Source organism: Callorhinus ursinus, unplaced genomic scaffold (assembly GCF_003265705.2).
Source record: "Callorhinus ursinus isolate GAN/ISIS: 27379988/994484 unplaced genomic scaffold, GSC_fseal_2.0 scaffold31, whole genome shotgun sequence".
In the NCBI taxonomy this organism is placed as follows: domain Eukaryota; kingdom Metazoa; phylum Chordata; class Mammalia; order Carnivora; family Otariidae; genus Callorhinus; species Callorhinus ursinus.
In genome coordinates, this window is record NW_027397093.1 from 12,322,937 (window position 1) to 12,337,993 (window position 15,057).

The 15,057-nt window shown below is 35.6% G+C and overlaps 1 protein-coding gene across 2 annotated transcripts in view; it reads left to right on the top strand.

Moving 5' to 3' along the window:
- The window catches only part of P4HA1 (prolyl 4-hydroxylase subunit alpha 1), an 82,700-nt gene that overhangs the window by 11,609 nt on the left and 56,034 nt on the right, over positions 1–15,057 (top strand). For both annotated transcript variants that reach the window (XM_025850483.2, XM_025850482.2), the window contains exons 2-5: positions 4,699–4,806; positions 6,569–6,665; positions 7,814–7,965; positions 10,096–10,233. In XM_025850483.2, coding sequence (XP_025706268.1) covers positions 4,731–4,806; positions 6,569–6,665; positions 7,814–7,965; positions 10,096–10,233 — 463 coding nt within the window. In that variant the 5' untranslated portion in view covers positions 4,699–4,730. The remainder of the gene's footprint in view (positions 1–4,698; positions 4,807–6,568; positions 6,666–7,813; positions 7,966–10,095; positions 10,234–15,057) is intronic.

A 15,057-nucleotide genomic window follows, 5' to 3' on the forward strand; every position in this document is an offset into this window, starting at 1 on the left:
CCCACATCGGGCTCCCTGCTCAGCAGGGAGTCTGCTTCTCCCTCTGAGCCTCCTCCCTCTCGTGCTTTCTATCTCTCATTCTCTCTCTCTCTCTCAAATAAATAAATAAAATCTTTAAAAAAAAAAAAGTAAATACACTCTAGGACATCTGGAAAATACAAAGAAATAGAAAAAAATTACCTAATGTTCTGCTGTCCAGAAACAACTGCATTTTGGTGAATTTCCACTGTGTATTTTCAGGCATAGTTAGTTATATTATGATGTTAATTTTTTTTTGTTTTGATCCATATTTATGACTTTCTGTCAGAGTAGTGGAAACTTACTCTAATTCAATACAGATTCCACCAGGGTTGTATGATGTTAATTTATTTTGAGACTTAATTTTTAAAAGCAATTTTAAGTTCACAGCAAAATTAAGAGGATGGTACAGAGATTTCCCATATACTCCCTGCCCCCACACATGGATAGACTCAACATCCCCCACCAGAGTGATACATTTGTTATAAGTGCTTGAATCTACATTGACACATTATGATTACCCAAAGTCCATACATAGTTTACATTACCCATTCACTCTTGGTGTTGTATAATCTGTGGATTTGGACAAATGTATGTCCAAAAATAAATGATGTATTTATCATTATGATATCTTACAGAGTATTTTCACTGCCCGAAAAATCTTCTGTGCTCCATCTCTTCATCCTCCCACCTCCCAACCACAGATCTTTTTACCATCTTTGTAGTTCCAGAATGTCTTTGTTGGAATCATACAGTACATAGCCTTTTCAGATTGGCTTTTTTTTTTTTTTAAAGATTTTATTTATTTATTCATGAGAAACAGAGAGAGAGAGAGGCAGAGGGAGAAGCAGGCTCCCCGCGGAGCAGGGAGTCTGATGTGGGACTCGATCCCAGGACCCCGGGATCATGACCCGAGCCAAAGGCAGACGCTTAACCGACTGAGCCACCCAGGCATCCCGGCTTTTTTTTTTTTTTACTTAGAAATATGCATTTAAGATTCTTCCCTGTCTTTTCATGGCTTGATAGCTCATTTCCTTTTAGCATTGAATAATATTCCATTGTCTGGATGTACCAGTTTGTTTATCCATTTACCTACTGAAGGACATTTTGGTTGCTTCCAAATTTGGGCCATTATGAAGAAACCTAGAAATATCCATGTGCAGGTTTTTGTGTGGACATAAGTTTTCAACTTTTTTGGGTGAATACAAAGGAGAACAGTTGCCAGATTGTATGGTAAGAGTGTCTGATTTTTTAAGAAACTGCCAAACCATCTTCCAAGATGGCTTTACCATTTTGCACTCTCACCAGCAATGAATGTGATTTTCTTAATTTTTAAATTTCGTGTTTTCATTTAAATTCACAAGTTAAAGGATATACTCATTTTAAGTTCCTTGACATTTATAGCACCATCATTAGATATTTTTAATTGTGAATATGTTAAATTTAATTATTCATTTGAAGGACAAAAAATGGGTCTTTGATAACTGAGTGAACTTTTTAAACTATTTTTAGTTCTTTTGTGACTTTTTGCATTTTTTTTTTCAGATTTTATTTATTTGAGAGAGAGCGAGAGAGGTCACAGAGGGAGAGGCAGAGGGAGAAGCAGGCTCCCCACTGAGCAGGGAGCCTGATGCAGGGCTCGATCCTAGGACCCTGGGATCATGACCTGAGCCGAAGGCAGATGCTTAACCAACTGAGCCACCCAGGCACCCCTGCATTCTTTTTTTTTTAAAAGATTTTATTCATTTGAGAGAGAGAGTGAGCGAGAGAGAGAGCACAAGCAGGGGGAGAGGCAGAGGGAGAGAGAGAGAGGCAGACTCCCCACTGAGCTGGGAGTCTGATGTGGGGCTCGATCCCAGGATCTTGGGATCATGACCTGAGCTGAAGGCAGATGCTTAACCGACAGAGCCACCCAGGTGCCCCGACTTTCTGCATTCTTTATCGACTTTACTATTAATATCTTAGTGTTTTTCTTACTGATTTGTATGAGCTCCTTAATAAGAGCTCCATTTTCTTTAGTTTCCTAATTTATAGTTTATAGGGTTTTGTTTTTTTTTTGGTTTTGTTTTGTTTTCGTTTTTGATAGAGCAGGGAGAGGGGGAGAGAATCTCAAGCAGGCTCCATGCTCAGCACAGAGCCTGACATGGGGCTCAATCTCAGGACCCTGAGATCATGATCTGAGCCAAAATCAAGAGTCAGACACTTAACCAACTGAGCCACCCAGGCGTCCTGTTTATGGGGTCTTTAAAAAACACATATAAGCCTAGATTATTTTGTGTATTTAAATTCCATCTGGCTTTTGATAGGTTTTATCTTTTTTAAAGTTTAGAGATTCTTTTCTCCTTTTAGAGATCTAGAAACTTTTCTTTTTGTTACTTTTTGTTGGTTGTAGCTCTTTCATCCATCTAGAATTTATTTTGGAGCATGATGTAAGGTAAAGGTATATTTATTCTTCATTTGATTAATGCCTTGACTTTCTATGTAAGTTCTATCATTGTTAAAATGCAGTTTTCAAACTTTAGTGATTTCTGTAGGCTAATGGTTCTTGATTCATTGAGGGATTTAAGGACATTGAAAGTTGACAAAAACTTGAGTTACAAAATAATATTTTAGCTATGAAAAAATAACCTCTTACCTGACAAATCTAAACTTTCTTATCAGAGTTTAACATTTAAACAGCATTTCTGATTAGCCTTTTGTTAGTATGGCAAAAGCATTTGTATTTTCTGGAAATAACATTTAATCATGAAGAAAATTATGGCAGAAATCTGTATAAACAGTGAGAAGATTCTAGACTTTTCAGACAGCCCAGGATTTTGAAAAAGGCTTGTGCTTTGGCTGGAGCCCAGGAGAGGAAGTGTCTGCATCTGCTGCATTCTAGAAGCCTTCCCAAAGAGTTACTGTAAAGCAGCCAAGAGAGCAGTGTATTTCACTACTGTGTGGTTCTGGAAGTATCTGGAAGCTTGTGGCAAACTTGAGGGAGAAGAATGTCGGTTTCTGTGGTGATCTATTTTTTATTGAGATTCAAGAAGGGGAAAGGGTTTTTGTTTTTGTTTTGTTTTTGTTTTTTGTTTGTTTGTTTTGGTGGAGTATGGAGCTTTCCAATGTGGACTTGAACCTGTTGGGTTAAGTGAAGTCACTTGGAAAGAGTCAGAAGTGCCTGCTCAAAGAGGGATAGGGAGACAAGAAGATGAACCAATGGGAGCCTGTTACTGGGCAAGAGGTACTATAATAGTAACTTACTCTTCTGTAAGGTAGTAAGGAGGACTTAAAAATCCATGTATGTGATGGTGAAGGAGCAGGAAGAGAGTGTTATCAGGACATTTGGGAAAGAAGGGTAAATCTTTCTGATGGTTAGTTGATATTTGCACCTGCAGAGAAGAATTTGTTCTAGAAAAGTCAGTGCTACCAGGGAAAAAGAAAAAAGACAGAAGGGCTTTGCTGCCAACTTAGAAAAAAAATCCATAGCAGTGTACTAGGCTAAGAATTTTTACAAAGAACATAGTAGTTAGAAAAACCTCAACACTAGGTTGTTTGAGAGAAATTACTAGCCTAAATCGACAGGGCTATTTATTCTTTTTGGATTCTGTACAACTTTTTAAAAATAACAGCTTTATTGAGATATAATTCCTGTACCATACAGTTCACCCATTTAATGGTCATGATTCAGTGGTTTTCAGTACTGTTACTGTGTTCTTCAACCATCAGTCACCACAGTCAATTTTAGGATGTTTTCATCACCCCAAAAATCTATAACTTTTTTTTGAGTAGGTTCCATGCCCAGCGTGGAGCCCAACACAGGGCTTGAACTCATGACCCTGAGGTCAGATCTGAGTTGAGATCAAAAGTCAAACGCTTAACCAACTGAGCCACCCAGATTCCCTGAAATGTACAACTTTTATAATTGAACTTATTTTAAAATTGAAAGCCATGTAGGGAAAACATGGAACAAGTTAGGAATTTAAAGGATAAATCGGTGGCACTGAAAACTATTTTTTCCCTTTAAAACATATTCTAACATTTCAGAATGAATTTTGGTAATATTTAAATTAAGTTACTTTATTTTTTATATATTTTTTTAAGATTTTATTTATTATTTATTTGACAGAGAGAGACACAGTGAGAGAAGGAACACAAGCAGGAGGAGAGGGAGAGGGAGAAGCAGGCTTCCTGCCGAGCAGGGAGCCCGATGCGGGGCTCGATCTCAGAACCCTGGGATCATGACCTGAGCCTAAGGCAGATGCTTAACCGACTGAGCCACCCAGGCACCCCCAAATTAAGTTACTTTAATGAAGTAGTATATTTTTATGGGAAATTCATAGTTTAGATGTAGATAACAGAAAACTTATTTTTCAGGCTATATGGAAGAGTTACTATCTAATCACTCTAATTATAGTAGTAACTGAGGAGAAAACAAACTTGGGTTGAATTTTTAAGCATAAATTATCAGGTGGTAACAAACCTTTATATTTTTCTTTAACATGAAATATAAAGTGAGTATTTATATGAAAAATAAGATAGTAGGTCTTATTAATTAAATTATTAAATCAACGTATAAGAATTAACAGTCTATGGGCAACCTTCATGTCTGACTTACATTTTGTTTATAGGAAAAATCTGTTAGGAACTTTTGCTACCCTACTTTTTGTTGTTGTTATAATGGCCATATTTCTCTTGTAGGTGTGTGAACCTGAAAAATTAAGTCCTCCAAGATGATCTGGTGTATTTTAATTGTAGGGATTCTACTTCCCCAGTCTTTGGCCCATCCAGGCTTTTTTACTTCAATTGGTAAGTCTTACTATTTTTGGTTTGTATTGATCTTGCATTTAAAATTTTCCATTTTTTTAGTGTTTTTTTTTTTTTTAAGATTTTATTTATTTATTTGACAGAGAGAGATATAGCGAGAGAAGGAACACAAGCACGGGGAGTGGGAGAGGGAGAAGCAGGCTTCCTGCCGAGCAGGGAGCCCGATGTGGGGCGTGATCCCAGGACTCTGGGACCATGACCTGAGCTGAAGGCAGGCGCTTAATGACTGAGCTACCCAGGCGCCCTTAGTGGTTTTTTTTTTTTTTTTAAGATTTTATTTATTTGACAGAGAGAGAAAATTGAATAAGTAAGGGGAGTGGCAAGGGAGAGGGAGATGAGCAAAGGAGAGGGAGAAGCAGGCTCCCTCTTCAGCAGGGAGCCCGATGCGGCTCAATCCTGGGACCCTGGGATCATGATCTGAGCTGAAGGCAGATGCTTAACAGACTGAGCCACCTAGGCACCCCATTTTTTAGTGTTTTTATTTATTTATTTATTTTATTTTTTTTTAAAGATTTTATTTATTTGAGAGAGAGAGAATGAGAGACAGAGAGCACAAGAGGGAAGAGGGTCAGAGGGAGAAGCAGACCCCCCACTGAGCAGGGAGCCGGATGTGGGACTCGATCCCAGGACTCCAGGATCATGACCTGAGCCGAAGGCAGTCGCTTAACCGACTGAGCCACCCAGGCGCCCTTTTTTAGTGTTTTTAAATCAGTAAAAACAAATACAATATATTCCCAGAGACTGAAGCATTGATTTGGTTCCTTCCCCTCTACAACTCTCTTTTTAAAATTTAATTAAAAAATTTTTTTCTGATTACAAAAGCAGCACATTTTCAGGTTAGAACTTAAGAAAATTTAGAAAAGCATACCAAGAAAATTCTTTGTTAATGAGTCTACTCAGCAAATAATTTAATAGTCTTTTTTGCACAGATATAAATAATACATTGCACATTATTTCATAACCTGCTTTTTTCATTTAAGAATCTACCATGAACACAAGTTGTTTTTTTCTATGGCATAATTTAAAAAAACTTTGAAAGTATTACTAAAATAGCATATGGTTAAAGAAGAAACAAACAAAAATACATAGAATGTAAGACTTCCACATGTCCTCTTTCCCCCAGAAATACTTTTCATGTTTGATATGTATCCTTTTATATTTTCCTATATGCACACTTCATCTGCCTTAAATGAGATGTTTTCCTTCATGCTGTTAACCAGTTTTACCCTTGTGTGATAGTAGTGCTAACTAAAACACAAGTATTATATTTATGACATCGAATTTTAGGATATAAAATGATGAGTCTTCTTATCGCATTATATATAACTAAACATGGATGATTTGAATTTCATTTTTGAAGTGTATCTTTTGTTAGTGTGGTTTTAGTTTATTGAATACAAAATTAATTCTAATTAGTCTCAAGAACAAAAAAAGATGAAAGCAGAGGTAGGGAAGAAGAAAAAGTAGTGTTGTTTTGTAATTTAAAAATAAATTTTTAGATCAGTTTGCCAGTATGGTCCAATTTGCAAAATGAAGTAGCTTGAAAATTAGAACTGGAACACAGTTGGCTTTGTTTATCTAGTTAAAAAAGAAAAAAGAAGAAAGATGTTTTCTCCAACATATCTGTGTCTAATACCAGTTAAATCTTCTCAAAGAATGAAGCATTCTTGGTTATTTTTAAATTATTCTAAAATACTTGTGTTGACCAATGTAGATATTTGATAACCTTCCCTTCTCCTTCTAGGTCAGATGACTGATTTGATCCATACTGAGAAAGATCTGGTGACTTCTCTGAAAGACTATATTAAGGCAGAAGAGGATAAATTAGAACAAATAAAAAAGTAAGCAAAGTGTTCTACTTACTATGATTCTGACTCCACCTGGATGTTTTCGTTCTAGAGCTAAAACATTCTTTGAGTGGAAATGGAAACCACCTGTCTTAAAAGTTGGCTGAAATGGCTAAAATAGGAGCACAGAAAACAAGAGTTAGGCCTGGGCCAAGAGTTTAGGTAAAGGAACATGTATTGAGATAAGGATATAAATGGGTATGGGTCTTGACTGACAATTTCCAAAAATGGTTGTTAATATCTTCTGTCTTCCTCTAACCTTCCTAATCAAGTCATCTTCTAGAGCAGTTTTCCAGTTCTGTTTATCCTTCACTCCTGTGGTTCCATTCTAGAGATTACAGTGATAAGTATTGTTAAATTATTAATTGATACAGTTTTTCCTTACCTGCTAATTTATTTTTAACTGACTCAGGCTCAGAGTTAATCCTGATGTGAGAATTCCTGCCTTTTGTTTAGTGAATAGCTGAATATTCAGGGTTTTTTTGTTTATTTTAAATATAGTTTTTAGGTACCGAATGTAAAATTTTGGTGTAAGTTTGATTTAAATGAACATGTACCTGAACTTTGATTGGGCTAATTTGTACATTATAATAATCAATTATTTGGCTCTAAGGACCTTTGGGGAGATGCATTTTTAGACCCTTAGTAGAGGTATCCAATCACACCTTTTCTAAGATAGGTTCCATTTACTGTAACCATTTGAGAGAAATAAAACTAAAAGAAAAGGACTTGTTATATTTTTATTTTACCAAGCTAGATTTTACCCATAACAGTCTTGCTTTTTAAAAAAAAATTAATTTTTTTTTTAAAAGATTTTATTTATTTGACAGAGACACAGCGAGAGAGGGAACACAAGCAGGGTGAGTGGGAGAGGGAGAAGCAGGCTTCTGGCAGAGCAGGGAGCCCGATGCAGGGCTTGATCCCGGGACCCTGGGATCATGACCTGAGCTGAAGGCAGACGCTTAACAACTGAGCCACCCAGGCGCTCCTAAAAAAAGCTATAATTTTTAAAAAAGAGTTTTTGAATATAGTTTTTACTCAAAAACCTCTAATCTAGTCTTTTTTCTTTTTCTGAGTGCTTTATTAAATTGTATTCTTCCTTAAGTGTATGTGTGCTCCATTTATGTGTCTTATGTGTATAGATGGGCAGAGAAATTAGATCGACTAACCAGCACAGCGACAAAAGATCCAGAAGGCTTTGTTGGGCACCCTGTAAATGCATTCAAATTAATGAAACGTCTGAACACTGAATGGAGTGAGTTGGAGAATCTGGTCCTTAAGGATATGTCAGATGGTAAGTCAGATGGTAAGACTAAGGAGCCAAAAAAAATAAGACAATACTGCTGCCACGTTTGGAAATGCCAATACTAATAAATTCATTTCCCAGAACATCAAGTGTTCAGTGTTGTAATAGCTAAATTGTTGCAGGGGTGTGTTTGGTTTGACTGGAGTTAGTCTAGATCCTGAATTCCTCGATTTAAAAAAAAAACTGGAAACAAAAATAGCTTTAGTGTAAAAAAAGAAAAAAAGTAATTTCTCTTGCTGGTGACTAGCATTGGTACTTTTTGCTTTGAAATTTATAAAAGTGAATCAGTTATTTGGCATATAGCTTCATTTCTGAGAGTGATCCTTTCCATTTTAGGATTACCTTCAGATTTCAAAAATTTATGGATAAATCTCTATCTTCTCATCAATTGTTAATGTATTGGGAATGGTACTATAAGGAAAAGTGTTAGCTATGTTCTACGTAGTATTTTGAATCTTAGACTTCTTTTACTTAGACCGTAAATTTAAAAACTAAGACTGCAAACAGTAACAATGAAGCTCTTTCTAATTAAAACAAAATTGTATTTGGAGAATTGAGGTGTTTTAGATATTTTAGTAACAGACACAGAATACTAAGTCTGGAGTCTTAAGAACTAGGGGGAGTATGCTTAGATACAATATTTGTTCAGTGACTGAAGGTGGAATGAAAAAAAGCAAGAAAGGGAGAGAATTGAGTTAACTATGTAAATGAAAACCAAGGCTGCTTATGAGTGTTTCTGGGCAGTAAACTATTATGCATAGGACAGGAAGCCTTGAGAAAAATCAAGGCAAGCACTTGTGAAAACTTCACTGTGAGAGGGAAATACCAGTGATTATTTGCTCTCTTATACAGCACCATGAGAACATTTTTAAAGTCCTGTGTGTGTGCGCACACACACACATACACATTTATTTATTAACTTAATTTAAAAAAATTCTCAAGTAATGATCTTTATGACTTAAGTTCTTTTATAAGGTAAACCTTGAGACTTTGACGTTTTAATCTGTGGTAGTCATCCCATAGTGCTATAATACATGTATTTTTCCTCTTCTTTATTAAATTATATTTAAGCAACTTCTTGGATTTTATTTGGGGTCATAAAAAAATCTGTAAAACTTGTAAAATTCCTTGTGGACATTGTGACTAAGAGTTGGTCTTAAAACTAAAGAATATGCTTGATATGAACCTTAGCCCTCTCCTAGCTACTTGTTCATTTGTACATTTTCATTAACATAAAAATGCCTGGCCTTTTGCTGAGCAAAATACAGTTGATTTTAAGTAAATAAGAGGGGAGGGAAGTTTCATACCTAACTTTTATTTGCAAATGATGAACCTTATATGATTAAAATTTTAAATAACTTTTTGTTTTTGTTTTTTTGGTTCCTTAAGGAGTATTTAGCATCTGTTCTTAGGGGTTATATAATTTATCAGTAATTAGTTTGTTAGTTTGGTTTTTGCTATATTTTATATAAAACTTTTTAAAATTAAGATTAGATTTTATATAGAGCAAATCTTGATCACTATATTCAGTAATTTAACAGATCTAAATATATTTTAATAAATGAGCTCACTTGATAATCTTAAATATATAATTAATCTCTTTTTCCACCTCAAAGGATTCCATCAAACTTTATATATTTACATACTTATATAATGTGTGACACATGGAAGAAGAAAATAGAACTTTCTTTAAGCTCATATATTTTATTTACCATCTGTTATCTTAAAGTATAATTGGTTGCCAGTGGATGTCATTTTCAAATCTCTAAATCCATTCATTTTTCAAGCTTAGTGGAGGCTATATTGTGTAACTAGAAACTCAGTTATCACGTTGATCTTTACCTAATATGATATGATTTATGCAGTGACTTCAGATTACTTAAGTGACATTAGGATTTGGGAAGTTTGCGTAGATTAGAGGCATTTCAAGTCTTAGTGTATTTAGTTTTTTTCTTGTAGAAATAAATGTAGAACTTTCATGGTATGGTAGAAAATTATAAAATCAATTGAAAAATCCTTATAAACACTGTATATTGCAAATTGGAAGTCTGTGAGGTTCTAGAGTCTTTCTTTTTCTTTCTTTCTTTTTTTTTTCTTTTCTTTTTTTTAAATTTCAAGGCTTTATCTCTAACCTAACCATTCAGAGACAGTACTTCCCTAATGATGAAGATCAGGTTGGGGCAGCGAAAGCTCTGTTGCGTCTCCAGGACACCTACAATTTGGATACAGACACCATCTCAAAGGGTAATCTCCCAGGTAAGAATTCTTGTAGTATATAAAACATTTATTACCTAGTTTTATTCAGTTCATTAGAACGTTAATCTAAAAGAAAACTTTTGTATTTTAGGACTTTTAACATTAGTTTATTTCATAGTCTTTGAGGACAAAACAACACTCTCTTTCCCTAGGACTTAATAGTTGTGGATAAGTTTATAGCTTGTTACTGTGAAAGCTTAATATTATAGGGACTTAGTTTTAGGCATTTTTTTTAAAGATTTTATTTATTTATTTGACAGATAGAGAGCACAAGTAGGCAGAGTGGCAGGCAGAGGGAGAAGCAGGCTCTCCGCTGAGCAGGGAGCCAGACATGGGGCTTGATCCCAGGACCCCAGGATCATGACCTGAGCCGAGGGTAGCTGCTTAACCGACTGAGCCACCCAGGCGCCCCAATTTTAGGCATTTTTAACCTGGAAAAAGAAACAATCAATTTTCCTCTTTTTTTTTTTTTTTTTTTTTTTAGAACATCCAATGTTTGTATGTAAAGTTATAAAGGAATTGATAATCAAAGTTTATATGTTCAATAATTTAAAAACCAAGACATATTGGGTGTACACAGATTTTTAAAGTGTTCTGTAATATGGAACATCCTGCTTTATGACCTATTTTTGGCAAAACCTTTTATTTAGGTTGTAGCAGTTTTCATGATAATTTGCTTTAAAAATCTTTTACTGTACAAAAAGTATATAACAAAATTTACCATCTTAATCACTTTTAAATGTGTGGTTTAGTGGCACCAAGTACATTCACACTGTTATGCACCCATCACCAGCATCCATCCCCGTAACTCTTCTCATCTTGTAAAACTAAAACTGTACCCATTAAACAGTAACTCCCCATCTCCTACTTTCCCCAGCCCCATCATTTTGCTTTGTGTCTATGATTTTGACTATTCTAAGTACCTCATATAAGTGGAATCATACAGTATTTGTTATTTTGTGATGAGTTTATTTCACTTAGCATAATGCTCTCAGGGGTCATCCAAATTGTAGAAAATGTCAGAATTTCCTTAATTTTTAAGGCTGAATAGTAACGTGTCATGTATGTGTGTGTGTGTGTATATATATATTGCTTATCCTTTCATCCATCAATATTTTGCTTATCCTTTCATCCAACAGGACACTTGAGTTGGTTCCATGTGTTAGCTAGTGTGAACAGTGCTGTGTGAACAGGGTTGTGCAAATATCTCTTCAAGACCCTGCCTCCCATTCTTTAGGTATATACACAGAAGTGTAATTGCTGAATCATATGGTAATTCTTTTTTAGATTTTTGGGGAACTGCTATACTATTTTCCATAGTAGATACACTATTTTACATTCCCACCAACAGTGCAGAAGGGTTCCAAATTCTCCACCTCCTCTCCAATACTTGTTATTGTCTCCTTTTTTTTTAAAGATTTATTTATTTATTTGCAAAGGGGAGAGAGTGAGAGGGCACAAGAAGGGGGAGGGTCAGACGGAGAAGCAGACTCCCCACTGAGCAGGGGGCGTGATGTGGGACTCTATCCTGGGGCTCTGGGATCATGACCTGAGCTGAAGGTAGTTGCTTAACCAGTTGAGCTACCCAGGCACCCTGTTTCCTTTTTTGATAGTAGCCATCCTAATGGGTGTGGGGTGGTATCTCATTGTAGCTTTGCATTTCCCTCAGTATCTGATGTTGAGCATCTTTTCATGTGCTTAGCTGCTATCCGTATTTCTTTTTTGGAGAAATGTTTATTGAAGTCTTTTGTCCACTTTAATTAGTTTTTTTTGTTGTTGTTGTTTTAGGAGTTGTCTACATATGCTGGATATTAATCCCTTATGAGATACATGATTTGCAAATATTTTCTCCCATTCTGTGGGTTGCCTTTTTACTCTGTTGATAATGTCTTTTGATGCACGAAATTTTAAATTTTTCATGAGGTCCAATTTATTTTTTCTTTTTTGCCTGTGCATTTAGGGTCAAATACAATAAATTGTTGCCTCCTCCAACGTCGTGAAGCTTTTCTCCTATGTTTTCTTCCTATGAGTTTTATTGTTTCAGGTCCTTTATCCATTTTGAGATAATTTTTACAGATAGTATTAGGTTAAGGGTCCAACTTCATTTTTTTTTTGCATGTGGATATCCAGTTTTTCCAGCACTGTTGAAAAGACTGTTGTCTCCCCATTGACTGGTCTTTGCACCCTTGTCAAAAAGTATGACCATATATGTGAGGGTTTATTTCTGGGCCCTTTATTCTATTCCATTGATCTTTATGTCATATTAATACCACACTGTTCTGATGACTGTAGCTTTTTTTTTTTTAAAGATTTTATTTATTAGAGAGCATGAGCAGGGGGGAGGGGCAGAGGGAGAGACAGACTCTCTGCTGAGCAGAAAGGCGGAAGCAGGACTTCATACCAGGACCCTGAGAGCATGACCTGAGCCAAAGGCAGAGGAAGGCAGACACTTAATGGGCTGAGCCACCCAGGCGCCCCTGATGACTGTAGCTTTGTAGTAAGTTTTGAAATCTAGAAGTTTGAGTTCTCCAGTTTTATTCTTTTTCAAGATTGTTTTGACTATCCCTTGAGATTACATATGAATTTTAGGATAGGTTTTTCTATTTCTGCAAAGAATGACATTGGGATTTTGATAGGGATTGTATTGAATCTGTAGATCAGTTTGGGTAGTATTGCTATTTTAATAGTATTAAGTTTTCCAATCCATGAACATGGGATGTGTTTCCATTTTTTTATGTCTTCTTTTATTTCACCAGTGTTTTGTGGTTTTCATTGTTTAAGTCTTTCACCTCCTTGGTTAAGTTAATTCCTAAGTATTTTATTCTTAGAATTGTTTTAGTGGGGATGCCTGGGTGGCTTAGTCAGTTAAAATGTCTGCCTTAGGCTTAGGTCATGATCCCAGGGTCCTGGGATCAAGCCCTAGATCGGGCTCCCTGCTCAGTGGGGAGTCAGCTTCTCCTTCTGCCCCTCCCCTCCTGTTCTCTCTCTGTCTCTCTTTCTCTCAAATAAGTAAATAAAATCTTCAAAAAAAAATTGTTTTAGTAGTTTTCAGATTATTCATTGTTAGTATATAATGATGCAACTGAGTTTTGTGTGTTGACTGCTGCTACTTTGCTGAATTTATTAGCTATAACAGTTGTGTGTGTGTGTGTGTGTGTGTGTGTGTGTGTGTGTAGTCTTTAGGGCTTTCTGCATAGAAGATAATAATATAATCTGCAAAGAGAGATCGTTTTACTTTTTTTCCAATTTGGCTGCCTTATATTACTTTTTCTTGCCTAATTGCTCTGGCTAGAGCTTCCATACTAAGTTGAGTAGAAGTAGTGAAAGTGGGCCTCCTTTTGTTCTTGATCTTAAAGTCTTTCACCATTGCATATATTTGCTGTAGATTTTTCAAGTATATCTTTTTTATGTTTAGCTAGTTCCTTTTACTCTTAGTTTGTTCAGTGTTTTTTATTGTGAAAAAGTGTTGAATTTTATCAAATACATTTTCTGCATCAGTTGAGATGATCATGTGTTTTTTTCCCTTTATTCTGTTAATGTGGTGTATTACATTGATCAGTTTTCATATGTTGAGACATCCTTGCTTTCCAGGAATAAATTCCACTTGGTTATGGTGTATAATTCTTTTAATATGCTGCTGAATTCTGTTTGCCAGTACTTGAGGATTTTTCATCAATATTTGTAAGGGATATTGGTCTGTAGTTTTCTTGTAGAGTCTTTGGTTTTGGTGTAATGGTAATGCTGGCCTCGTAGAATGAAATAGGAAGCATTCCCTCCTCTACAGGTTTTTGTAAAAGTTTAAGAAGGATTGGTATTAGTTCTTTAAATGTTTGGTAGAATTCTCCAGTGAAGCCATCAGGTCCAGGGCTTTTCTTTGTCAGGAGACTTGATTACTGAATTAGTCTCCTTACTAGTTAGTTATAGGTCTATTCTGATTTTCTGTTTCTTTCTTAGTCTCGTTAGGCTTTTTGTTCCTAGGAATTTGCCCATTTCATCTAGGTTATCCAGTTTGCTGGTGTACATTTTTCATACTACTCTCTTGTAATCCTTTGTATTTTTGTAGAATCAGTAGTAATATCCCTTCTTTCATTTTTGATTTTAGTAATTTGAATCTTCTCTTTTTTTCTTAGTCCATGTAGCTAAAGGATTATCAATTTTCTTGATCTTTTCTAGGACCAACTTTTGGGTTCATAAATTCTATTTTTTTATATTCTACTTAATTTACTTCTAATATTTCCTTTTTTCTGCTAGCTTTGGGTTTAGCTCTTGTTTTTCTAGTTTCTAAAGTTGTAAAGTTAGGTTGTTGACTTGAGATCCTTATAGCTTTTTTTTTTTTTTTTAAAGATTTTATTTATTTATTTGACAGAGAGAGACACAGCGAGAGAGGGAACACAAGCAGGGGGAGTGGGAGAGGGAGAAGGAGGCGCCCCACTGAGCAGGGAGCCCGATGCGGGGCCCGATCCCAGGACCCCAGGATCATGACCTGAGCCGAAGGCAGATGCTTAACGACTGAGCCACCCAGGCGCCCCTCCTTATAGCTTTTTAATGTAAGCTTTTACATTACATCCCTTTCCACTGCTTTCACTGTGTCCTATAAGTTTTGGTATTTTGTGTGTTTGTTTTCATTTGTTATAAAGTATTTTCTAATGTTCTCTGTGATTTCTTTTTTGTTCCATTGGTTGTTTAAGAGTGTGTTGTTTCATTTCCACAAATTTTAAAATTTGCTAGTTTTACTTGAGTTACTGATGCTTGACTTCACGCAATATTTTACTTCTGCTATCTCTCACTTTTTCTGTGAGTATATGGCTTACTGTCATTACTATC